Below are 26,597 nucleotides of genomic sequence, written 5' to 3' on the forward strand. Positions count from 1 at the left end.
CTAAACCCAACTGGACGGGAGGCAAACGGTTGGGACACGGCTTCTTGAAGGAGGCGGACCTTCGGGTACCGACGAGCCTCCTGGGACGGTCGTTGCTTCCGAGCCGCCCGGTGGTGGGAGGTCTGTCGTTCCTTTGGGGATGGCGGGTCTCACCGGCACTATGCGGTCGTTTTAAAGTAAACGTACACTCTACGATGTAAAGTTTAAGTGAGACCTCGACCTGTTGGCTTGACAACAGGACGAGGCATCAGAGGTCCATTCCCCCCTGATTCGGTGGTTTTGGTGGTGGGTGATAGAGGGATCTTCGGCTAAATTCGAATCCCAAAGTCACTCAACACCGCAACAGGGGTTCCTTTTCCCCTGTATAAAAAAATGTCGAAAGGTCCGGTGGCAAGATGCCCAATGTGGATTGAAGGACTACGATCCCGATGGTACACACGGTACGCACAGGGGTCCGCCTTCTTTCCTTGTAAAAAACGCGAAGGCGGGGACACGGGTTAGGAAGCCCGATGTGGATTGACGGACAATGGTCCCGATGCTACACACGGTTCGCACAGGAGTACGCTTACCCCCTGTATAAAAACTCGGAGGCGTTCGGCACAGGATGTTCATCGGCATGCGATAACATCCTGGAAATGGTATGACCTGACCGGCGGCAATCGGCACGTACCGGATTTGGGCGTCGTTGCACAGAAAACCCACTGGGCCAAAAATACCCTTGGGCCAGTTTGTCTCGACTCCTTCCCTGGGAACTCGTCCAAGGGGAAGCGCCCTGCTGGATCGGGGACCTTAAACGGGTACCTGTTAGTAGTGGAACCCCGAGAGGGGTTTCTGCGAAAGCAGGGCCCTGTGGATGAGCCTTATCAAGGTGGGGACCCGTGAAGGTGGCGACCGGTCTGTCAACACAGGCGTCCGTCTAATGGTAACTCGTCTCGCCCACTATAAAAATCGAAAGACGCACGCGAAACGGCTATCCTCCGAGGGTGTACACTGGAGACAGAACGCCAGGGGTGTCACCTGGGGGATGCGAAAAACGGTGTGGCCCGGGCGAGCTAGGAGCCAAAGGGGATATCGCCCGGTCCGGTCAAACGGCACGGCCCGCACCACCGTGTACGTGGCCGGACCATACGGGCCATCTATCGACCCTCTTCGGAGGGTGCACCACCCTGACGGTGCGCCACCTTGTCGTGGTAGGGGAGTTCACCCCGAAGGTGACCCCGGTGTGATCATCGAATCTTAGGACTCACGAACCCTGGGCGATTCAGAGGGGTGCTAAGAGCGCACCAAAGAGAAGAAGCACCATGAAAGTCACACCAATTGTGAAGACCTTCGTTGTTTCGGATGCTACGGACCGGCGGAAGGGGGTATCGTCCCTGCCCTCCCTTTGTCGTCATCCTGCGAAGGGCCACCTAGGGATTGACGGCGAGTCCCCCGGGGGCATGGGTTATCGCCAATGAGACGAGGAACCCCATGGTTCTCATTGATATGGCCTTGAGGACATACTTCAAGGGATATTTGAGAGGGGCGGATCTTGAAACCACGATCCGGAAGAGATGGAGGAAATTTTGTGGGCTTGACCCGGACGAGGAGACCCGCGAGTGTGCCCTTGGTCTTGTGAGGGCAGGCGAGGATATCCTGGAGGCGGTCATATACCTCACAGAATTTCTAAGGAAAGGCTTTAGTGGATGGTGCTTGTGTAAGGATCCCTCATTACACAGTGACACTAAGGCCCCCTCGAGGGATGCCTCTACACAAACGGAGGCAACAGCAGTGGACACCCCCACTGATGTGGGAGCGTTCACGGAAGTAAAGAAGGCGTTGTGGCGCCTGATCAGAGAGGAGGTAGGGCTCATCCTTGCTGAAAGGCTGGATGGACCCACACGTCCCCTTCCTCTAAAAGAGAACACGACCATCGTGTCAGAAACGGGGTCATCACCGAGTGGCCCCGTTCCTATGGAGATGGAGGCACCACCCTTTGGGGAGATTTGTTTCTCCCCTCTTCCTTCTCCTCCTCAAAAGAGGAAGAAGAAGAGAGAGGCTCCCTTTCCGCGGGACTCCCGCCTTCCTTTGGGGGGTGTTAGTTCCCCCGGAAAGATTGGTCCCTCTTTGGATGGAGGGACTCATTTTCCTCTTCGGAGAGGATGGATATCTCCCCCGTCGTTGTAGAGAGACGCAGTCCCGTCGTAGCCCCAGGGCAGCGGTGGCACCTGTCGTGAGGTGGGTGCAGGGGACACTTCCATCCTGACGCCTCTGCGGGGACTTTGGAGTCCCGGCTGCTCACCCTTTGGGGAAGGGGGACTATGCTCCCGTTCCCTGAGGGTGATACCGCAAAAGGATCCTCTCCGCCCGCTATCTAGGAGAACCGGTGGTGGGGATGAGTGGAGAGTAGTGGCGAGGAGGCCAGAAGGGAGAGGAGACGAGAGCGAGGACGGCTAAGCCGTCAAACCGGTGTCCCTCCCTGCTTTCCCTGTCCTTCCTTCCTTGTGGTGACGTGTCTGCATCCCACTTCGGCGGGCGTCTCATGGGGTTGGGGAGGGGCAGTGAACACAGGGTCGGTATATTTAATATGTCGACCTCTCGCCTCTCTGCCGCGGGAGCCGGTCGCAAATGGGGAGCGCGCTGGGGGAGCACACCCCAGTGTCCCCTCCTGTCTCCCCTCTTCCGGAACACCAATCCCACGGCGCGTGTAGGCAGGGGTGGAGGATTGGGGCACGGCGAGTTAACGCGTAAGCGTGCGCTTCTGGGCTCTGACTCCCTCCTCCGCTGGACAGTTAATGTGTGAGCCGTTCCCACGAATGGGAAAGGCCCGTGCTACCTCGCCCTTTCAGGCATACGCCACATATTTACATCTACTGTGTATCGGAACCGCCCCGAGACGGGCGATGGAAAAATCCAGTAGCGCCTGCTGGTTCGTTTGTGCAGGATGGACAGTTTGGCCACGACGAATAAGCCCATCCTTCCTTCCTTAGGGTGACATAAACTCCGCCGGCTGGCATTCGCCACTATCCGACTCCTTCATCCCGCTATCTTATCCGTCGTGCCCACGGGGACCACGGGGAGGCCTGTCCATTTGCATCCCGACCTGGATGAACGCTTCTGACCCTGTTGGGCGAAGGGAGTAGTGGGATAGGTGGGCGTGTTAAAGTAAAGTGGAATCCTACCTAATTCTTTTTTTAACGCGACGCGAACGCTGCTCGAGAGCGTGGTTGTCCCGAGAAGATTACGGGGTCACACCCCCATACCTGAAGGCTCCGACCTCTTCGGTTGAACAACGGACCTACCTTATATATAATCTACGATTCGTATCCCTTCAGCCAGAGGGATTCTCGGCAATTTTCCGCTGGACAGGGAAGGGGACTCGGGCGGGAAACCTGGGTCTTTTTTCATCCAACCTCTCCAGTGAAGAGTGGCGGAGTGATTGGTGCACACTCCGCCATTGGGCCATTAAATAGGCCAGTAAAGAAAATGTGGCCCAACAACATCTGGGCTACAGTGAAGGGAGTTCCCTCTTGGGGTGAACTCAGGCCAGGGAAGGATCGCGGGATAATGCCGCTGGCATGGAACGCATAAGAAGGAGGGAGAGATCAGGCAGGTCATCCCCCCTATACTCCCCGTGGACCCTGACCCCCCGTGGTTCAGTGACGAAGGTAGCGGGGAGGAGGCGAGGAAGGGGAGAGAGCGGATGATGTTAAGAGGGGAGAAGAGTAACTCCCCTCTCATATCCCCCCTCTGGTGCATCGTCTTTATTACCCCTTTCCCTTTCCCTATTAAGCCTCCTCTCTTGCCATAAAGGAGCCGTGAAGTTGGGGTTTACCTTGAATTGGTAACTCCTCGCCCCGACACATAGCCGCCGGGGAAGGGTTGGATGGGATGGAAGAGGCTTTCCCCCTGTTAATCCGTCTGGCCTCCAACCTCTATTAAGCTGGATCCCTCACCATCTCCAAATAAGATCGCACCTATCAAAAAATTTAGTGCTAATTATGTGCTAATTTGTTGCCGTAGTCCGGATTTTGTTACTCTTATCGTTTAGCAGGAATTTACGTTCAAAATGGTGGAGGGGGCCAGCTTGACATTAAGCTAGCCCCTCCCATAATGAAAAAAAATATATAGAGTGTTCGAAACAAAAAATCGTTTGCACTAGAATTTGTTGCTATTTTGTTGCTCTAAGATAACGTGAAAAGAATTTTAAAAAATTATATAGAAATATGAAAACTTGATATCTTGTCGTTGTGTAACAGATACGCCGCGCACTAAAATCATTATAATTCCATAAAAAATGTGTTGCCAGCATGTATATGGTACTAAACTAATCTGTGAGCAATATACTATCGAAATATATATGTTATTGAATTTGTTGCTCGTTATAAAGTATCGAAAATCGACACTTTGTCGTGATACCGACTCTGTAACGACAAAGTGTCGATTTTCGACACTTTAAAACGAGCAACAAATTCAAAAACGTATATGTTTCGATAGAATATTGTCCACAGATTATTTTGCTACCAATAACACACGAGCAATCAATTTTTTTAATTAAGACGCGTAGGGTCTGCGACGACAAAGTGTCGCTTTTCGACACTTTAAAACGAGTAACAAATTCAAATAAAATTTTCATTTATGACGGAGGAATATATTCTTGCTGGGATAGTTAATTTCAAGCCACCTGCAAAACAAACAAGAAATACTATGGATCAAAATATTGGCCATTATACTGCCATTAATTATCGACGAAATAAGTGGATAGAGTACGATGATTGTAAAGAAGCAGAAACAATTTTAAAAGATAGTGGTATTGTTTGCCCACATAGAATTTTATATACAGCATAATTATAAAAAAGAGGTATTAAATATTACACACACATGCACGCGCACGTACATGCACACGCACGCACACACAATAAGCACGCATATATATATATATATATGTATATATATATATATATATATATATAATATATAGACATATGTGTATATAGTAATACTTGTCATACCTTATGTTTTTAGATTATTACTTTTTCAACAATTACACTAAGAGAAAGTCTTCCATGTAGATTTACATGTTGATATATAAAATTAACTTAGAAAATATATTAACTTATATGGATTTGCATATATATATATATATATATATATATATATATATATCTGAAAGCTAGTATGCATATACCTTTTGAAATATGCTTTACTAAATAGTATTTCTTTTTTCTTATCATTTATTTTTTATAATAATTATGAAAATGTAAGATTTATAATTGATAAAGTGATTGTTAGTATGTTTTAATTTTGATATACTAACATAATTAATTTGCAAGTATTTCTCTTACGATCGCGTAATTTATTTATTGAATTTCAACGATTCTTATTATAGTAATATATATATATATTTTTATATATTTTAATAGAGAAAATTTTTACTTCTATTTAGAAAATCAATATATAGTAGTACAATGATTGCAATTTTATAAATTTTTTTTTATTGATAAGGGTCAGTATTATTTTGTTAATACTTCTATGTAAGCAAGCAATATCCAATTTAATAGCTATATAATATTTTGCTCGATTAAATATTTTATTAAGCTGAATTTGAGAGATATACGTATATCTCATAGCATGTTTTATAATAATTCTAGCGATATGTTTATTTTTTGAAAAATTTAATTTGAAATTTTTTTGCGAGACGTTACACGATGTAGATTTACATGTTAATATATAAGATTAACTTAGAAAATATATTAACTTATATGGATTTGCATATATATATATATATATATCTGAAAGCTAGTATGCATATATCTTTTGAAATATGCTTTACTAAATAGTATTTCCTTTTTTCCTTATTATTTATTTTTTTATTAATAATTATGAAATTGTAAGATTTGTAATTGATAAAGCGATCGTTAGTATGATTTTGTTATAATAATATAATTGATTTCTAAATATTTCTATTACAATCGCATGATCTATTTATTAAATTTCAACGATTCCTATATTTTAATGAAGAAAATTTCAACTTTTATTTAGAAAATCAATATATAGTAATCTGATGATTGCAATTTTATGATTTCTTTACTGATAAGAGTCAGTATTATTTTGTTAATATTTCTATAAGCAAGCAATATCCAATTTAAGGGGATACCGTACCGTACTACCTTACCGATCAAAACGATTGTTTAGTTTTTAAAAGAAATTATTAAATTGGTGGCACAGAATGAAAAATGCTTCTCCATGATTAAAGTACATATAATAACGAACCAGGTTATGTTCAATTTTCAGTTAAAAACAAGAAAAAAAAATTACAGTTTTAAATTATCAACTGCTAGCGTCAAGTCATACATATATTTGTTTAATATAAAAGTTTTGCAATTTGCGCGTACAAAATAAGATAGATTCCCGCTTGGAAATGCATGAAAGAATATATGTAAACTTTTAGAAATGATTTTGAGATCTAGTAAAAATAATTTCGTTTTAAAACACTTTCGTGTATATTATCATATGAAAATCGAGGATAAATGGATAAAAAAGAGCAGTAGATTAGTGCACCAGCAGATTGATTGGTGTCGCGATAGTCAGAGCTCTAATCTTTTTCTGTGACAAGGAAGGACAATAGTACTATCCTTGTCTGTTTCATGCGTAGAGTAATATACATGCACGCCGGTGATACCGAACCGGACCCGTATGACACACACACAAGCGCGAGCCGTTTACATGTGAGCTTGGCACGTGCGCGGTGCCACATATACACGACTCGCGCTTGTGTGTACGTCATACGGAAAGTGAGCCATGCATCTAATTTGGCATTACTGATGCACGCTCTAATATTGTTTAGTGTAGTGAAGTTATTTGTGTAGTGTTAGTTATTTAGGGTCAACAGCACGATTGGAAATATTTGTCTCTCTGTCAACGTAGAGTTTTCTTCAAGGAAGGCTGGATGAAAAGGTTAATATTTTCATTTATATAAAAGGAAATGTTTTAATGTTGTTATATCATATGTTATTTATTATATTATATTGTTATCCAAATATGTTATGGCATATCGTTTTCGAATGAAAGATTTCATTACTCAAAGAGCGATCTTATTTTCCAATAAATTTATATTTTTTATCAAATATGAATTTTGATTCATAAGTTATATATAAATAATATATACATATACAGGGTGTCCCATAATTCGCGAACCACCTGTTACGTGCAGGTAAAGTAGGTTAAACTGAGTAAAAAAATTATCTACCATTTTGCAATTTTCGCAATAGTTAATGAGATATTAATTATAAGAAATCAGCCAATCGGCGCTCGGCAGGAGCGCGCGGCACAAAGGAGCCTCCCATTGTTACTTGATACTAGGCGCGCCGAAGTGGTGGGAGGAATGCTCTGCATTGACAACATGAAGAGTCACACACACATATCGGCGCGCCTAGTATCAAGTAACAGTGAGAGGCTTCTTCGTACCGCGCGTTCTTGCCGATTGACTGATCTCTTCTAATTAATATCTCATTAACTATTGCGAAAATTGCAAAATGGTAGATAATTTTTTTACTTAGTTTAATCTACTCTACCTGCACGTAACGGGTGGTTCGCGAATTATGGGACACCCTGTATAATATATATATATATATATATATATATATATATATATATATATATATATATATATATATATGTAAAATATAATAATATATAATATTATTTAAATAATATAATATATATAGAGAAAGTTACAATGTCCCCATTTGACACTTTCACTTTTATAAAGCACATACTTTATTCTCTAATAATTAAATTATCAAAATAATAAAATAATGTTATAATGTTCTTGAAATTGTCCATTGATCTAAAAATCCAAATATTTCTATTAACACAAGACGGATTTTTAACGTCATTAATCACACTTTTTGAGTGATGACTTGTATCATTTGAAAACGATAATATTTCATAATTTGACTTCCATAAAGTCCATTAAAACATTAGTATTATGAAAATTGTTTTACATTTTTTTCCAAATTATATCTTTAAAACAATTCCTAAATAAAACATATAAGTAGTATATAAAGTCTATTATTAAAATATGGTTTGCATGTGCGCATTAGTTAAAAAATAATCCCAGAGGCAATTTAGTTGTAATCTGGTTGCAATATTTTATGCCAGATGCGGTTTGCAAAACGCACTGGTTAAAAAATTATCCCAGAGGCGATTTATTCGTGAGCTGGTTGTAATATTTCGTACTAAATGTGGTTTGCATGTGCGCATTGGTTAAAAAATAATCCCAGAGGCGATTTATTCGTGAGCTAGCTGCATTTTATGCCAGATGCGGTTTGCATGTGCGCACTGGTTAAAAAATTATCTTAGAGGCGATTTAGTCGTAATCTGGTTGCAATATTCTATGCCAGATGCAGTTTGCAAGGCACACTGGTTAAAAAATTATCCCAGAGGCGATTTATTCGTGAGCTGGTTGCATTTTATGCCAGATGCAGTTTGCATGTGCGCACTGGTTAGAAAATGATCCCAGAGGCGATTTATTCGTGAGCTGGTTGCATTTTATGCCAGATGCGGTTTGCATGTGCGTACTGGTTAAAAAATAATCCCAGAGGCGATTTATTCGTGAGCTGGTTGCATTTTATGCCAGATGCGATTTGCATGTGACATTTTGCGCTGCAATTGTAAAGAACATTTTGTTCCCTCCCTCTATCGATACCGCGGCTATGAAATATAGTTGCGAGAGGAAAAAAATTGCAAAAAAAATTGGACAAAAAATAAGAAAAAGAAGATTAAAACTTGCGGATTATTCATTAATGTTAAAAATCCATGCTTGGGTGCTTCTCCTGATGGGCTCATAGATAAAGATGGCCTGGTAGAAATAAAATAGTCGGTCGAACATCTAAATTTCATTATAATTACCCATTTAGTTTTGTCACTCTAGTTGCAGTACCTCAAAAATAAAAAGGAAACATAATATTAAGTACGCGTCCATAGAATAGCATAAATTAAGTAATAGCGATAATATAAGTCAATGTTCACTCCACCTCGCCGTCATCACTCTTACTAAACACAAACATACACTTACACATCACCATAGACACACGCATCGAGAATTAACCACCACCCGGTATAACAAAAATATAAAGAAAATCTATATCACAAGCTAAAATCACGCAAAGAAAGAGATCACAACTGCGAATAAGCGGAAATACAACTCCCGACATGTTCACCTCAATAAATTGACACCTGGTATATAAACTAACATTGACATTATCGAAACATTAGTATAAAATAGTGTTTAACAACCAACCCATTCATTTCGTTAAATTACATTAACAAATAAAAATTCGGTCAGCTATCATTTATAATTTATTCATATATCAACCATGAAGATAACTCGGTGCATACACATATACATATTTATATATATATATGCGACTCGCTGCAGAAATCATAATCCACAGATATTTTAAAGACAAATTATAATGACCTGACAAGAACTCCTCGAGGCTCAGACAACATTTAAGTGATCAATTAAAACCAATATTAAAAAAAATGGACCACTCATGATACATATATATATATATATATATATATATATATATATATATATATAGCGAAAACAATATAAATATCCCATAAAAAATTTAAAACGAATAAAGCTCTGGAAGATAACAAAAGTTAGACAGTCACACACAAATATATACAATTAATTAATTAACTCTTACTTATATAAGGTGTCCGAAATAACTTGAACACGATAATATTCTTAAAACCCCGTTTTCATTTTATTGGATATGAATAATAATTACAATATCCATATGCATAATTAACAAAATGATCATACCTATATACACGGTGGTACAATAACACACACATCATACATTACATAAATCAAGTATAAACGCATAATGAACACCTAGAAATAATTACATAGATACACGCTCCATAAGAAACACACCATAAAATTATATAACAATAGTCACCTAATATACCCGGTGATACAAAAATACGCGCGTTATAAACTTATTATATACACAATATTTAATCAGTATCTGACTATTATAGTTATGTTATCCACCCAGTAACACACAAATATACATATCCTATAAATAATTTATATACACGGTGACGCAATAGTACGCACAAACAACGCATTCTCAATAGACCTATTATAAACTTATTACAGGCATACACATATATTAATATACGCATAATCAACATATCATATACACGGTAACACAATAATTCCGGATCTTATAGCTAATTCATACATATTCCATACACATTATTTAAATTACACACTCGATCTCTCACAATATAAACTTATCACACATTTATGCGTTTATACACATTTACACACTTTTCATCCATTCATTGTAAATAAATCACGGCATATTACATGTACATTTATACCATTATTACTTATATATAATATATAAACTTTTACTACTAGTTATAATGATATACATACATATAGTTATATAACAGCGAGTTTAATGTCTGTAAACTAATTTAGACCTTGTAATCCACAAATAACATTATGCGACATTATAAATAATTGTTAACTAATAAGTTAATTAGCGAAATGCTCTCATATCTCTACAATATGTTTTACTAGCTGTTTTTATCCATTTATTTATTTAGGGGATCTCGCTATCGATCCTTTTCGGTCATTTCTTTGAACATCGATTTCAATATTTAAAACATTTTTTCGTTCCTCGGCCTTCTTATGACTGGTTGGGCAGTTATTGCTTCATCTTTATAGGAGGTAAAGACGTGGAGCCGACAGTGCGTAGCGGCGTTATTTGTTTTTTTCTTAAGATTATGCAGCTGTATTTGTCGATTTATTCATTTAGAGGATCTCACTATCGGTCCTTTTCGGTCGTTTCTTTTGACATCGTTTTTAAATAATGTTTTAAAATATTTTTCGTCGCGCGATCCTTTTTATGATTAGTCGGGCGATTATTGCTTCATTTTCGGGAGGAAAAACGTGAAGCCGACAGTGCGTAGCGGCATTATTTGTTTCTTTCTTAAGATTATGCAGCTGTGTTTGTCTGTTTCGTTGTTTAGAGGATTTCGTTATTGATCTCTTCCGGTATTTGTTTAGATATCGTTTTTAATGAGTCTAAACATTATTTGATGGTAATGGTTCTCTTCTATTGCGCGACCCGTTTTTTGTGACCAATCGGACGATTATTGTTTATTTCGTGGAGGGGGGGGGGGAAACGTGGAGCCGACAGAACGTAACATATTTATTATTTATATTTATAGTCAAATATACATGATAATGCCCACCCACTGTGCGAAACGTTATTCTTCAGCGCAAACATCCGTACTGTCGGCGTATATGTTTTCATTTAGCAAAAATTTTATCTCACGCTTTGTCGTATAGATTTGTAACCGAATATTTGTATCGATTTCATCGTACGGCAACCACTTACGGCGCTCGAGAAAGCACGTGGGGACGCGATTTTTAATAATTTTTAGCAGCCTTACATTGACGCTTGCAAAATTACGCCAGAAATACTCCCCTCCTCATTACGGTTTGCGATATTACAAATTGCTCGCAGTACTTTGAATAGTTTAGTATCGCATCAGTTGTCCGTACATAAGGTTGTGCTAAAAAATGTGCTCCACAAAAGAAACCAACAAGATGAATTTTTACATTCCGATTGAGAACGGTGAAATTTAATAAAAAAATGTAAGTTTTATTTATTTTCTAAATATTATTTTTTAATATATATTTTAATATTTTATATAGCGTTTCATCTCATCGTGCGGTTTGCATACTTGGTTATACCTTAACCCCGACATCTTACAAATATTTGGAGATTGGAATAAGCGTTGGAGCTATGTCTTATGTGGAATTGATACTTGGTGATAACCGAAGCAATCGAGTAGTATTGCCTATCGTACTCTGGCACTTATTGATGCAGAAACGTACAGACATTGAACGATATGTACAATTGACTGAAAGTCAGCCATTATAGATCTGCGATCTATCTATCCAAATGATTAAATTAAACTGATCGAGGATTGTTAAATTAACATTATCTAATAAGTCTTTGTATATGCAACCTTAAACATTATTACATTTATTCAATTTTGAAAATTATATCGATCATATGCATTCATGGTTGTGTCAAAATACACATCTCGTGAATGAAAAGTTTAAACAATTTTGTAACGTTTTGCAACGTAACAATATTATTAATGTAAATGATGCTGTGAAAGCGATTCGCGAGGTTAGGTTAGGTTAGGTTCCTCCTCCCGGTGCAAACAGTTGCACCCCCGCCCACATCCTTTCCCGACCAGGATGCAATTCGCATCCTTATTAGAGAGGAAGTGGCTCGGGCTCTCCATGAGAAGCCGAGTTACACTGGAGAGAAAGATCCCAATAGGGTTCCCAAGGTGGGAGAGAAAAGGGAGACAAAGGAGAAAAAGGGACAGGAGCAGGAGTGGAGAGAGGTAAAGAAAAAAAGGAAGTCGGGGAAGGGTAACGGAGAGGTCCGACCCAGTAACACTGAGGGCGGAAAAGATGGGAAGGAGAGGAGAGGGGGTGGCGATAAGATCAAAAAAGATCTACAAGACAGCCCTCTGAGATGTTTCAGGTGCCTCACAGTGGAGCATCTGAGCACCTCCTGCCGCTCTGGAGTGGACCGTGGTAACAGGTGTTACACCTGTTAACCGGTGTGGTACACCTGTAACACCACTCCATGGTGGGATGCAGATCGGCCCCCAGGTGCCCCTTATGTGGGGATCTGGGGGTCGACGACGGTCATACTCTGGGTGGGGAGAACTATGTTCCGTCCCCCCTCGAGCGGAGAATAGGGGGAGGTGGAACACACCTCTCCCTCTGTCATCCCCCAATAAAGGGGGATGACGGTCAAGTGGGGGAGTAGGAAGGGGTAAGACATAGTCTTTTCCCCTCTCCCCCACGGGGCAGTGAACTCGGGGGGTCTTTTACCCTCCTCGCCCCAAAACGGCTTTCAATCAGGCCATTAGCGGGGGCGGTGAGAGTCATATTCTCACCTCTCCCAGGGGTCAAGGGGAAGTAGGTGCGGGAACACCCACTCCCCATTGCACCTTGGCCCCAGGGAAGGCGGCGGGGTTGCGTGGTGGTCCCGCAACGCCGCCGTTAATGCGTCACTGAAGTTTCTCTCAGTGACGCATTAAAAGGCAGGAATCTCTTCCGACCATCTGGGGGAGAAAGGCGGAGGTGGGTCCTGGTTGAATGCTAACGCGACACCAGAGCCCACCCGCCAACCGCCGAGAGGACCACCGTCTGGTTTTAGTGGGTATACCCCGTTAAATAGGGGGAGTCCCACATACCCCCGGGGAGTTCCCGCCCCTCGGGGGATGCGTAACGCATTTTCAGACGAAAAAAAAAAAAAAAAAAAAGGTTAGGTTAAGTTCCTCCTCGTCGTGCGCCACCTTGTCGTGGTGAAAAGGCTTAACCCTGAAACCCATGGAACACCCACACGGCTCCGGCCAAGTTGGGTTAACTTCCGGGGTGGAAGGGGAACTAAGAGCGCACCATACCCTTAGTAAGGGTACAAGGGGAGCCCAGCGATTCCCTTAAGGACTGCGCCCACCCCCTTGGGGGTGGTCTAAAGCGCGAACCCAATCGCTGGTAGGGGTAGGCGGCCCTAAGTGCAATCGCCCGGTGGTACGGCACCGTTGGGGGAGGACTGCTCCTCGCCCGTGACACACCGCTGGGTGCTCCTGGCACATAAGGGTTTCCGCGCGTGTGGGTGTTCCCGCCGTGCGGCGTCCCTCGGGGGGATGTGGGTGCTGGCATGGGCTGGCGTCCCACAATCGTGGGGCTCCATCTCGCGTGCAGGCGGCTCAGTGAGTTCTACCCCTGAGTGCGCGCCGCGAGGGGAGCGGACGAGCCAATGGATCTACGGAACTCCCGGACCCATCGGGCCGGGCCTCTTCCGAGCCGCTCGGACGTTTTCCGAGAACGGGGTCGGGGAGGCGGAGAAGGGCCGGCGCGGGCCGCACGGGCATAGCCCAACGGCGCCGGGTCGGCCCGGCCGTCGGAGCCGCTCGGACGTATTCCGAGGCAGGGTTCGACGGCGGGACGGAGCCCGACGGTGCATCGCGACTGTTTCCCTTCCGAAGCGGTGCATCGTCGGGGCCCTTTGGCGGGAGATAACTTCCGTCAAGGGCGCGTGCAAGCTGGTCGCCATGACGGGTAAGACTGAACCGGGGAGCGGCGACCCAGTCCCAACCGTCCATGGGGCCCCCCGGGTGGCACCACCCGCTGCGGTATCCCGGAGGTCGGAGGCCGGGAACTCCCGAAAGCCCATGGAGGCGTCAAAACCTCCATGGGTGAGTAAGAGGCCGGGGACCAGTGCCGGGGATGTATGTCCCCCGGCCCGTGTTGTATGTCACCCCCCCGGGGGAACTTGGGGCCCTGTCGTGGAGTGTTGCCGGTCATGTTTCGGGACACTCTGCGGCAGGTGAGGGTACACCCTGGGTGACGGAGCCGCAGCGGGGAGCGGGAATTAACGAAGAAATGAAGTCATTATCAAAAACAAATATGGAGACGGGCGTAAAGAGAAACACTGCGAGTCTCGCGGGAAGAAAAGGAAGGAGAGCCTCGGTCGGGGCGACCGCTAGTGTCCTGTGGTCAGGGAAACTAGGTTACTGACCGACCTGGAAAAAGCGACTCTAGACCCGGTCTTGAGAAAGATGAGGGCGAGACCGCTTAAAAAGGAGAGAAGCGAGAGCAAGAAAGAAAGGACCGGTGAGGTTATCGAGGTGGAGGATGATTCCGACGTTGACGGTTCGGAATCGGCCGGCTCGACGAACTCACAGAGCGATACCGGGTCCTTCCTCTTTGAAAAGAGGAAACAAGGTCGTCCGATAACCACGGGCGAATATGAGGTGAAAAAGACTATGGACCGGATCAAACAGGTTCAGGAAGAACTGGCTCTGTTCCAATGGGTCTATGACAGGTCTGCTCTACCAGGGGAAAGGAATAAAGCCTGGAAAAAGCTAAAATCGCAAAAGGAAATTGAGGAGGAATTGAAAAATTCTCCGGCAGCTGATGTCTGCGCAGAGATTCTCACCGCAACACAGGCGGTGGAGAAGGTGGCGAAGGTCTCCAAGAATCTCAAAGGAGACCTCGTCTGGCTTCTTAAGGAAGCCGTGCTGGTGACCTCTGCGGGGGCGGTTACCCTAGCCAGTAGGGGAAGCATGTCCTCCGATGAAGTAAGAAGGCAATTGGAGAAGACTAAGGCTCAGTTTGGGGCCCTCATTGAGGAAAATACCAAACTGAGAAGGGACGTCGAAGAACTGAAGGGAGCGAGCGGTTCCCTTCAGCGCCAGATGGAGGAGTTGACGCGGAGAGAGACCGCGCTTAAAGAGGAGAATGCACTCCTAAGGAAAAGAGTGGAAGAAGGAACGCCTATCAGGAGGAAAGAACCTCCCCTGGAGGTGGCTCCAAGTACCCCTACCTCTGCCCCTCGTACGAGGAGCAGAAAGGGTACGGGAGTAATTAATTACGCGGAAGAAGGCTCCAGCGAAGAGATGGAGACCGAACCGCTCCTGGGGAAAGGGGCCCCAGAAACCGATTCGGTGGTTCCTAAATCCATGGGGACAAACACATCCCCCGCGGGATCATACAAAGGAGGGAAGTTCCCAAATATAAAAGGAAAGGTGGGACCTGACAAAAGGGAAGGGAAAAATAAAAGAAAAAACAGAAAAAAGGGGGCGGCAAGGAAATTGGAGGTACCGCAACCCCAAGGTAAAGAACCGCCAATCTCCCTCTCGCTCATGGAGGAGGAAGAGATTAGAATCAGGGCCAACCCCGAGGTGGGCTGGAATGTGGAGGAGGTCGTGTCCGAGGCCCTTAAAGTTATCAAAGGGCGGAAGTATCTCAAGGAGGGAGACCCGATGGTAGAGGTTAGGTACGCCGAAAACCTCGCCTCGGGATCGACCTTTATGGGAGAAAATCAGGGCCCTTTCAGAGGGCAAAAAGAAAGAGGAGCGGGAACTAAAGCCGCCATAATTAAAGGCGGAGGAGGACCCGTCCCAAAACCGTCGCGGGCAGCCGACAAGGAGCGACTCACATATGCGGCGGCACTGGAAAAGAAAAGGAAGCTGAGGAGCGGGAAGGAGACCGCATCCCCGGCACCCCCGACAGCCAAGGTAAAGGGAAAGGAGAAGGGGGAGAAGAAGAGACCACCACCACCTGGACCCCCTGATGGGGGTAAGAAGAGAGCTGGTGCCCCCAGGCCGATAAGGGTCCCCCGCACTGCGGCGGTTGTTTTTACGTGCCCGGAGGGACAGTACAGCGAAATGGTCCGCCGTGCGAGGGGTCAGATCGACCTGACTGAGCTCAACATCACGGAGCTCAGGAACAGGAGGGCCCTTACAGGGGCGATTATATATGAAGTGGGAGGTGAAGGAGCCAGCCAAAAGGCTATGGCTTTTGCCTCCAAACTTAGAAAGGCGTTGGAGGGGGCGGAGGGAGTTAGGGTATCCCTCCCTATCAAGACCGCGGAGCTCCTGTTTCGGGACCTGGACGATGCAGTCCAGGCCTCGGAGGTAAGGGACGCAATCGCGGAAGTCGGTGGATGTGCCCACGGGGACATCAAAGTGGGGGCGATAAGAAGAGCCCCCAACGGGATGGGCTCGGCGTGGGCCAAATGCCCTGCAGCTGCCGCCAATCTGGTGGCGAAAGCCGGCAGAATAAGGGTTGGGTGGGCCCACGCCAGGGGTTGAATTGCTGGAAGAGAGGCCCCTCCAATGCTTTAAATGCCTGGGTAGGGGACACGTACAGTCGAAATGCACGGCAACCGTGGAACGAAGATTCGGTTGCTTCCAATGCGGGGAGGAGGAACACCGAGCGGCGGACTGCAGGGCGGCGCCTAGATGTCCCATATGCGCGGATAGAGGGAAGCCGGCAAGACATAGGGCGGGGAGTGCGGCCTGCCCCATTGCGCAGGGTGGTCGCATAACTGGGCGAACTACCGGGGCCCTTAGGGGGGAAACACGCAGGCCCGTAGAGGAAAGCACTGGCCGGAAACCTTCCTCTATAAAGGGGAAAGGATCCTCTATAAGGGAAAAAGGACACGACGCGGCGAAGAGGACAGTGAATGCGGGAACTCCCACACCCCGCGGCGCGTCGACCCCTAGGTCGCAACCGAAGAGGAAGAGAGAGGGAGAATTGGAGAAAAAAGCCAAAGACCTCAACAATTCCTGCTCCTCACCCCCCAACAAGCAGCTGAAAGAGGGGGGGAGGAAATGGAGGGAAATGAGGAAACGGAGGATGTCCCCACCACCATAGAAAGGGAGAATACCCTGGAAGGAGTACCCGCCGGTCAGCGGGTGGTGGGCGGTCTGGGATGGTGGGCGAGACCGAGGCAAAGATGGGAAACAAAGGGGAGGACGAGGATACAAATCTCCTCTCCCTAGACTACCCCCTGAAGGAGAAGGTACAGGATGGGAAAGGGGTTCCGAAAGCTTCTCTTCATTAAAGGGATCGGAGGCAGGCCCGAGTCATAATTCAAATAATAAATAAATGGCGGCTCGGGTCTTGCAAGCAAATCTCAACCACGCCCGTCAGGCGCAAAACTTGTTTGTGCACACTCTGGCGGAGCGTGGTTGTGGTTTGGGCATTGCTGCGGAGCCGTACCGGATCCCCGAGCACCCTTCGTGGGTGGGGGACGAGATGGGCTCCGTAGCGATTACATGGAGGGCGGATGCTCCGGCCTCACTTCCTGCCAAACTGGTGGCCAAGGGCAAAGGGTAAGTGGCGGTCAGATGGGGACCCGTTTTGGTCGTCGGGGTCTACCTGCCGCCTAGTCTGGACCTCTCAGGATTTGCTGAGAGGTTGGACTCCCTTACCGCTATCATCAGCGGGATGGGAGTGGGGCGGGTGGTGGTCTCGGGGGACTTTAACGCAAAATCGATGACGTGGGGTTCCCCGAGGACGGACCGCCGAGGTGTCGCGGTCAAGGAGTGGGCCGCGACACTGGATTTAAGGCTGCTGAACGAGGGAGGAATAAGCACCTGTATACGGGAAAGGGGCGAGTCGGTGGTGGACCTTACCTGGGCCTCCCTAGCGACCCTCAACAGGGTGCTAGGGTGGAGGGTGGCCACGGAGATCGAGACTTTGTCTGATCATAGGTACATAGTCTACGGCCTCATGGTCACACCCGAGCAGGTGCTCCAGTCGACGGCTGAGAGAGACGACCTCTCCTAGGCGCTGGAGCACAAAGAAAATGAACGAGGACGCCTTTATGGCCTCGATCCTCTCGACCACGTGGTTGGGGAGAGGAGAACCGGGAGAGGCCAACAGGGACATAGAGCAGGAAGTCGAGTGGATCCGGGGCGCCATGTCTGATGCATGTGACGCGTCAATGCCCCGGATCAAGGCTGGTCCGCAAGGCCGTAGAGCGGCGTACTGGTGGACCGGGGAGATCGCGAAATTGCGGCGGTCATCGGTCCATCAAAGGAGGAAATACGCCCGGGCCAAGAAGAAGGATAGGTCGGTAGAGGAAGTTAGAGGCCTTTACCAGGCGTACAAAGTGGCCAGGGACGCCCTACGCCTGGAAATAAAAAAAGCGAAAGCTAGGGCGTGGGACGAGCTCCTCTCGCACTTGGAAGAGAACCCTTGGGGACGGCCATACCAAATGGTGCTCGGGAAGCTTTGCAATAGAGGGCCACCGGCTACGGAGACCCTTTCCCCGGAAGCCCTGGACCGGGTGGTCGGAGGGCTCTTTCCACAGTCTGAGGAGGAGGATACCCCCTCCCCCATCTTTGCGAAAGGAGGACCTGAATGGTCAGAGGAGCTGGCGTTCTCGGGAGAAGAAATGGAGAGGTGCAGGCGGAGACTCTGCGGCATCAAGGCCCCCGGACCCGATGGACTCCCTAGGAAGGCGTGGGCTGGAGCCTTTGAGGTGATGGGTGGGCATCTTGCACACCTACACACGAAGTGCCTCAGACTGGGAGTCTTCCCCGAGAGGTGGAAGAGGGCCAATTTGGTCCTCTTGCAAAAGGAAGGCAAGGATATGGAGACCCTCTCGTCGTTCAGGCCCATATGTTTGCTCGACGAGGCTGGCAAAATCCTGGAGAAGATAGTCGCCAATCGCCTCGTCGAGCACCTGGAAAGCATCGGGCCGAACTTGGATGACCGGCAGTACGGCTTCCGCGGTGGAAGATCAACCGTGGACGCAGTACTGAGGGTGCGCGCCTTTGCGGAAGCCGCGGTGCGGGAGGGCAGGGTGGCGATCGGCGTGTCTCTTGACATCTCGAACGCCTTTAACACCCTGCCCTGGAGATGTATCCAAAGAGCCATGGCCCGCTTCGGCGTGCCGGGATACCTCCGCCGGATCATCCAATCGTACCTCAGCGACCGCTCCCTACATTACACCAACAGGGACGCGGTAGAGGTTACGAGACGAGTGGGATGTGGAGTCCCACAGGGGTCGGTCCTCGGGCCACTCCTGTGGAACCTGGCCTTCGACGGGGTGGTAAGGACGGCCATCCCCCCCGGCTGCACGGTCGTCTGCTACGCGGACGATACGATCGTGTTAGCCGAGGGGGAAAACAGAAGGGAGGCCTCGGCCCTGGCCACGGTAGCGACGGCGTGTATTACGCGGGCTATCAAGGAGTTGGGCCTGAGGGTGGCGCCCCAGAAGACGGAGGCAATCATTTTCCGGCCAGGTGCTAGAAGTGTGCCGCCGAGCCTTCGGGTTATGGTGGAGGGGGTGGAGACGAAAGTGGGAAATACCCTTAAATATCTGGGGTTACTGCTGGACGGTGGGTGGCGCTTCGCCGCGCACTTTGCCCAGTTAGTTCCCCGCCTGGAGAAAGCAGCTGCCGCGCTGGGCCGTCTATTCCCGAACCTGGGAGGCCCTGACGGTCGAGTCAGGCGGCTGTATGGATGGACGGTTCACGCTATGATGCTGTACGGGACACCCGTATGGGCCGAGGATATCAGCGGCAACCGGAGGACCCTGGGCATTTTGCACGGGGTCCAAAGGAAAATGGCATTACGGGTGGTACGTGTTTACCGTACAGTGTCATTCGAAGCGGCGACTGCTTTGGCGGGGATTCCTCCCGTGGAGCTTCTCGCGAAGATGTACACCGATGTGTACCGACGCATGCGAGGGCTCCGGGAGGCGGGGCGGAACATCGTCCCCCGGGCGAAGATTGCGGAGAGGCGGCAGCACCATAGAAAGATGCTGGAACGGTGGAAAGCAGCAGTTGCTCTCTCCGTCTGGCAGAGCTGCGGGGCGTAGGGTGGCTGAGGCCATAGGGCCTCACTTAGAGGCCTGAGTGGAAAAAAGGAAGGGGGGAATGACCTTCCGTATGACTCAGGTGTTCACGGGGCACGGCTGCTTCGGCGAATATCTGGACCGTATTGGGTAGGAGACTACGGGCAAGTGCCACCACTGCACCGACCCCCTGGACTCAGCGCAGCACACCCTGGAGGTGTGTCCTGCGTGGGTGGAAAGCCGGGCGGAATTGTCCACGGCCGTGGGAGAGGATCTCTCCCTCGTAGCCATAGTGAAGGCTATGGTAGAAGGGGAGGATAAATGGAGGGCGGTGGCCTCTTTCTGTGGAGTAGTCTTCAGCACAAAGAAAGAGGCGGAGCGAGAAAGAGAGAGAGAAGGACGAGAGAGACGCCGGGGGAGGGAAGATAAGACCCCTCCTCCCTCTCCCGGGAATTCGGGCGAGAACCCCCAACAGCAGACCCCCACCCTTGGAAGCCGACCCCCACTAGTAAGTGGGCGGTCGGACCAGGGGGCCGGAGCAGGCAGTGGGGTGGACAAGGAAGTAGGACGAAAATGACGATAAAGGGGGGGACACGATTATCCCCCCCCCCATTACGTCTCTGGTGTGGGAGAGACGCAGAGCCGGAAGTGGGGTAGGAAACGGACATTCCACCTCCGTCTACTGCAATCTGGGAAGGAGAAGACCCCGGTTGGTATCCCGGGGTCGTAATAGGGAAGGGACGTTCCTGCGAGTGCTCGTTGGACCCAGGTCCAAGCGTGTGTGTGTACAAGACGGGCAGGAGGAGGGAAAGTGCCGATGGCGAGGCCCTCCTTTCTGCATAAACCGTCTGGGAAGGATACCCAGGGGGGGTTTTAGTGGGTATTCCGGTGCTTCCTCTATAGCGCCGGCGAGTCCCACATACCCCGGCCAACCAATACCAGGCCGGGGATGCGTAAAGGCATTTCCCCCTCGTAACAAAAAAAAAAAAAAAGGTTAGGTTAGGTTAGGTTAGGTTAGGTTAGGTTACCTCCCTACTCCTTCCCGATGATGCGGCACCTTGACATGGTGGGGAGGCTCTGTCCTGAAGCCCGGGAAACCGGAGTGGAGAGATAGCTAAAAGCGCATCTTTAGCCGGATTTCCTCTTGGACCCGGGCTCGGGCAGGATGCATAGCACCGGCATGCATACCTGGGTGTCGGACGCGTACGAATCGGTTCCTGCTACAGACGCGACGGTCGCGGCGGAAATGATGGTGAACGCCACATAGTACGCCGGGGGCGAAAGCCCTTAAGCCGGAGCGTGGCTGAGCGGGGGTTGAGGAGTAACAAAGACACTACGCGAGGGCCTTAGCGTGCCCGCCTGAAGAGTGTCCTCTCTTCCGGAGGAGTCCTTTTCAGAAGAGCCGATCGGATGGAGAGGCAACCGATGCTGATCGGGCTCCCCGGGTGCCGATCCTGAAGTGAGGCTTACGCGTCGCAAATCCCAACAAGACGGGAAGCGAGCGGTCGGGGCGCGGCTTCTTGGAGGGAGGCGGATCTACGGGTGCCGACGAGCCTCCTGGGACGGTCGCGCTTCCGGGCCATCTCGGTGTCGGGGGATCCTCCGGCTCTTCGGGGACGACGGGTTTGGCCGGCATCGCTTTGGTCGTTGTAGGGTAGTCGCCACCCTACGATGCAGGGTTCGGGTAGGACCTCGACCTGTTGGCTTGACAGCAGGGCGAGGTGTCAGGGGGTCGCTCATCTCTGATTCGGGTCTTGGTGGTGGGTGATGGAGGGATTTTCGGCTGGATCCGAGTCCCAAAGTCACCAAACACCGCAACAGGGGTCCTCTTTCCTCTGTATAGGAAACTCGAAAGACGGATCGGTTGACAGGACGCCCGATGTAGGTTGAAGGACCGCAGTCCCGATGCTATACACGGTACGCACAGGGGTCCGCCTTCCCCCTCATATAAAACACGGAGGCGACCGGGGCAGGGTGTTTATCAGTATGGATAACACCTTGCATATAGGATTAAGTTAGTACAACCCTACGATGAGGTTCCGGGTAGAACCTTGGCAGTTGTTTCTACGTGGAAACAATAGTACAAGGAACAGGGTTCGCTCTCCCCTGACGGTGACAGGACGCCCGATGTAGGTTGAAGGACCATGGTCCCGATGCTATACACGGTACGCACAGGGGTCCGCCTTCCCCCTCGTATAAAAACGCGGAGGCGGGGACACGGGTCAGGAAGCCCGATGTGGGTTGAAGGACACTACCGTCCCGATGCTACACACGGTTCGAGCTGGGGTGCGCTTACCCCCTGTACAAAACACGGAGACGTTCGGGGCAGGATGTTGATCGACAATGCGATAACATCCTGTGAAATGGCTGGTGCCTGACCGGGGGAAACCGGTTCGCGTTGATTGGGGCGTCGTTGCACCGAAGACCCCTCCGAGCCAAGTGCCGTTGGGGCTAGTACGTGTCTCGACTCCTTCCCTGGGAACTCGTCCAAGGGGAAGGGCTCTGCTGGATCGGGAACTGGAAGCGGGAACCTGTTAGTAGTGGAACCCAGGAGGGGTTCTGCGAAACCAGGGCCCTGCGGAAGCTTCTCGTCAAGGTGGGGACCCATGAAGCGCGGCCGGACCGCCAATACAGGAGTCCGCCTAGTGGTGATTTGTCTTGGCCACTATAATAACCGAAAGACGCACGCGAATGGCTACCCTTCGAGGGTGGACACCGGAGGCAAGAGTGTGAGCCAGGGGTGTCACCCGGGGGATGCCAAAGAGGTGTCTGGTCCGGGCGAGTTTAGGGCTAAAAGGGATGTCGCCCCGGTCTGGTCAAACGGCACGGCCCGCACGACCGTGTACGCGGCCGGACCACTATGGTATAATTAAATTATTCTATTATTTATTTTTTTTGAATTAATATGATAAAATTTTTATTTTTTTTTATATTTATAATTTTATTAATAAAAAATAAAAAAATTATATTTTTTTATAATTCATGTTTTATTTTTAGATTTTTATTTTTATTTAAATTTATATTTAAAGATGATATTTGAATTAGGGTGAGAATATTTATAGGGTTTGATTTTTATTCATTTTTTTTATTAGCTTTAAGATTTTGAATTTTAGCTTTAATAAAAATAGTTATTCAGTTGGAGGAGAGGAGTGGTAGGCTAATTAAAATAAATTATGAGAAAAAATTGTTAATATTTGAAATTATATTATTAATTTTAATTATTTATTTTTCTTCTATAAATTTAATATTATTTTATTTAATGTTTGTGAGTTAAGATTAATTCCTATGTTTATTGTCATTATTTATTGAGGGTTAAATTTTGAACGAACCTCTGCATCTTATTATTTATTAATATATACAATATTTATTTCTTTGCCTTTATTAATTTATTTATTTGAAATTTATAAGCATAATATAACATTTGATTTTAATTTATTGATAAAAAATATAATAATTAATATAGGATTTTGAGATTATTTAGTTTATTTTATAGCATTTTTTATTAAGCTACCAATTTTTATTTTTCATGTTTGGTTGCCTAAGGCCCATGTTGAAGCGCCTGTTTATGGGTCAATAATTTTAGCTGCTGTTTTATTGAAATTAGGGGGGTATGGTTTATTACGTTTTATTATAATATTTATTTTTCAAAGGAATAAGTATAGGTATGTAATTTTTAGAGTTGGGATTGTAGGAAGGTTGTTTATTGGTATTTTATGTTTAGTTGAAATTGATATAAAAAGTTTGGTGGCTTATTCTTCTGTTGTACATATAAATGTAATAATATGTTCAATATTAACAATAATAAAATTAGGATTTATTAGTGCTTATATTTTAATAATTTCTCATGGCCTATGTTCATCAGGTTTATTTTTTATAGTGAATTTATATTATGAGCGATCAGGGAGTCGGTTGATTTTTTTTAATAAAGGAATATTAAATATTTTTCCGTCTTTAAGAATTTGATGATTTTTATTATGTGCTGCTAACTTTTCTTTTCCTTTTTCTTTAAATTTTTTTAGAGAGATTTTTATAATTAGAGTTTTAATTAGATGAGAGATATCTGTTATTATTTATATAATAATGATTTGTTTTTTTAGGAGTGCTTATTCATTATATTTATATTCATATATTCAGCATGGATTTAATTATTTTGAAGAAAAATTTCCAACAATTTATTTATATAAAAGATCATATGATTATTTTGATTCATTTAATTCCTTTAATTTTAATAATTTTAAATTTAAGTTTAATACATTAATTTTTTTAAATAGAATTTAGTTTTGTTATATTAGTCAATATAGATAATATTAATTATTAATAAATAAGTAATGTTTATTATTTATTTATTTTATTATAATGTCATTATTTAAGTAGTTTAAAATAAAATATTAATTTGTGAAATTAGTGATATAAAAAAAATTTATCTTAGATTATTATAAATTTATTCATTTTTTATAATAATTATTTTTATGTTATTTTTTTTTATAAGATTATATTTAAATTTAATAAATTTAAGATATATAATGGAATGATTATTTTTTAATTTTAATTCAATTAATGTCGAATTTTATATTTTATTTGATTAAGTCTCATTGTTCATTGGGGTAGTTATATTAATTTCTTCAATAATTATATTACATAGAATAATTTATATAGGCGATGACATATTTATTGATCGGTTTATTAAGTTAGTAATTATATTTGTTTTATCAATAATTTTAATGATTATTAGCCCTAATTTAATTAGAATTTTATTTGGGTGAGATGGGTTAGAATTAACTTCTTATTGTTTAGTGATTTATTATCAGAATTATTTATCATATAATTCTGGGATAGTGACAGTCTTATGCAATCGAGTGGGAGATATTGGGTTATTAATAAGAATTGGATTAATATTTACATTTTGAAGTTGGAATTTAAGTTTTATGGAAAATTATAAGTTAATTTTAAGAATAATTGTTTTAGCAGCAGCTACAAAAAGTGCTCAGATTCCTTTTTCTGTTTCATTACCAATAGCTATGGCCGCCCCGACCCCAGTATCAGCCTTGGTTCATTCATCAACTTTGGTTACTGCAGGGGTTTATCTAATAATTCGTTTTAATAAATATTTAATGAATAGGGGCATTGAGAAAATTTTATTATATATTTCAATTTTTACTATATTTATAGCTGGGTTGATGGCAAATTTTGAAAATGATTTAAAAAAAATTATTGCTTTTTCTACTTTAAGTCAATTAGGGTTAATGATAATAATTTTAAGTTTAAGATTTAATTTTTTAGCCTTTTTTCATCTATTGACTCATGCAATTTTTAAGTCATTATTATTTATGTGTGCAGGAGTTATAATTCATTTAATGAATAATAATCAGGATATTCGATTATGTGGTAATTTAAATGAGTTTATTCCATTTACTATAATAAGATTTTATATTTCTAGATTAGCATTAATAGGAATTCCTTTTTTAGCCGGATTTTATTCTAAAGATTTAATTATAGAAATTATCTATTTAAATAATATTAATATTTTTTTATTAATAATAATTACTTTATCAATTTCTCTTACTGTGTCATATTCTTTACGATTGATTTATTATATTTATTTTGGCTCATTTAAAAATTCAAGATTTTATTATTATAAAGAAGATAAATTAATGAATTTATCGATGTTTGTTTTATTAATCTTAAGGTTAATTAGAGGATCTATATTAATGTGAATATTTTTTTTTGATAATTACTTTTTATATATGAATGTAAATGTAAAAATAACTACAATGTTATTATTATTTGTGGGAGTATTATTAAGGTTGATTATGTCTATAAAAAATTTAATTAATTATATTAATATTTAATTATATTAATATTTAGTTATTTTTTTAGATCTATATGATTTATAAATTATATATATATATGAATTTATAGTCCTATTATAATTTGTAGATTAAACACCTATAGGATAGATAAGATATGGATTGAATTTATGGGAAAGAAAATTATTTATAGGATAATAAATAGATTAGTAATTAAGATAAAATTATTTAAAATTTATATATTTATTTTTATTTCAGTATTAATTTTATTAATTATTTTTTTTATTAGTTAATTAATTTTTAAAGTAATTTATATTTAAATAGCTTAAATTTCGTAAAGCATAATATTGAAGATATTAAGATAATAAGATTTTATTTTTAAATAATTTATTTATAAATAAAGAAAAATTTATTATTTTTATAATGAAAATATAAGGTTTTTATTAATTAAACTATATAAATGAATAAAAAAGAAAAATTAACTAGAATTTTTTTATAGATTCAATATAATTATTAACAATAATTTACCTCTTTTTTGGTTTTAGTTAATAATTTTTAATTAGATATTTATTAAATT

General features: G+C 44.4%; 1 protein-coding gene and 1 pseudogene across 1 annotated transcript; both read left to right on the plus strand.

Annotated features, from left to right (window-relative positions):
• The first annotated feature begins 17,512 nt into the window (after positions 1-17,512).
• Positions 17,513-18,196, plus strand: LOC140672706 (uncharacterized). Its single transcript, XM_072905094.1, has 2 exons — positions 17,513-17,739; positions 17,851-18,196. The coding sequence occupies exons 1-2, from the start codon at positions 17,513-17,515 to the stop codon at positions 18,194-18,196; spliced, it is 573 nt and encodes a 190-aa protein (XP_072761195.1).
• Positions 18,197-24,766: 6,570 nt separating this feature from the next.
• On the plus strand, positions 24,767-26,174 carry LOC140672707 (NADH-ubiquinone oxidoreductase chain 5-like; annotated as a pseudogene).
• Positions 26,175-26,597: the final 423 nt, after the last annotated feature.

The sequence above is a fragment of the Anoplolepis gracilipes genome, chromosome 13, assembly GCF_047496725.1.
Source record: "Anoplolepis gracilipes chromosome 13, ASM4749672v1, whole genome shotgun sequence".
NCBI classification, from domain to species: Eukaryota; Metazoa; Arthropoda; class Insecta; order Hymenoptera; family Formicidae; genus Anoplolepis; species Anoplolepis gracilipes.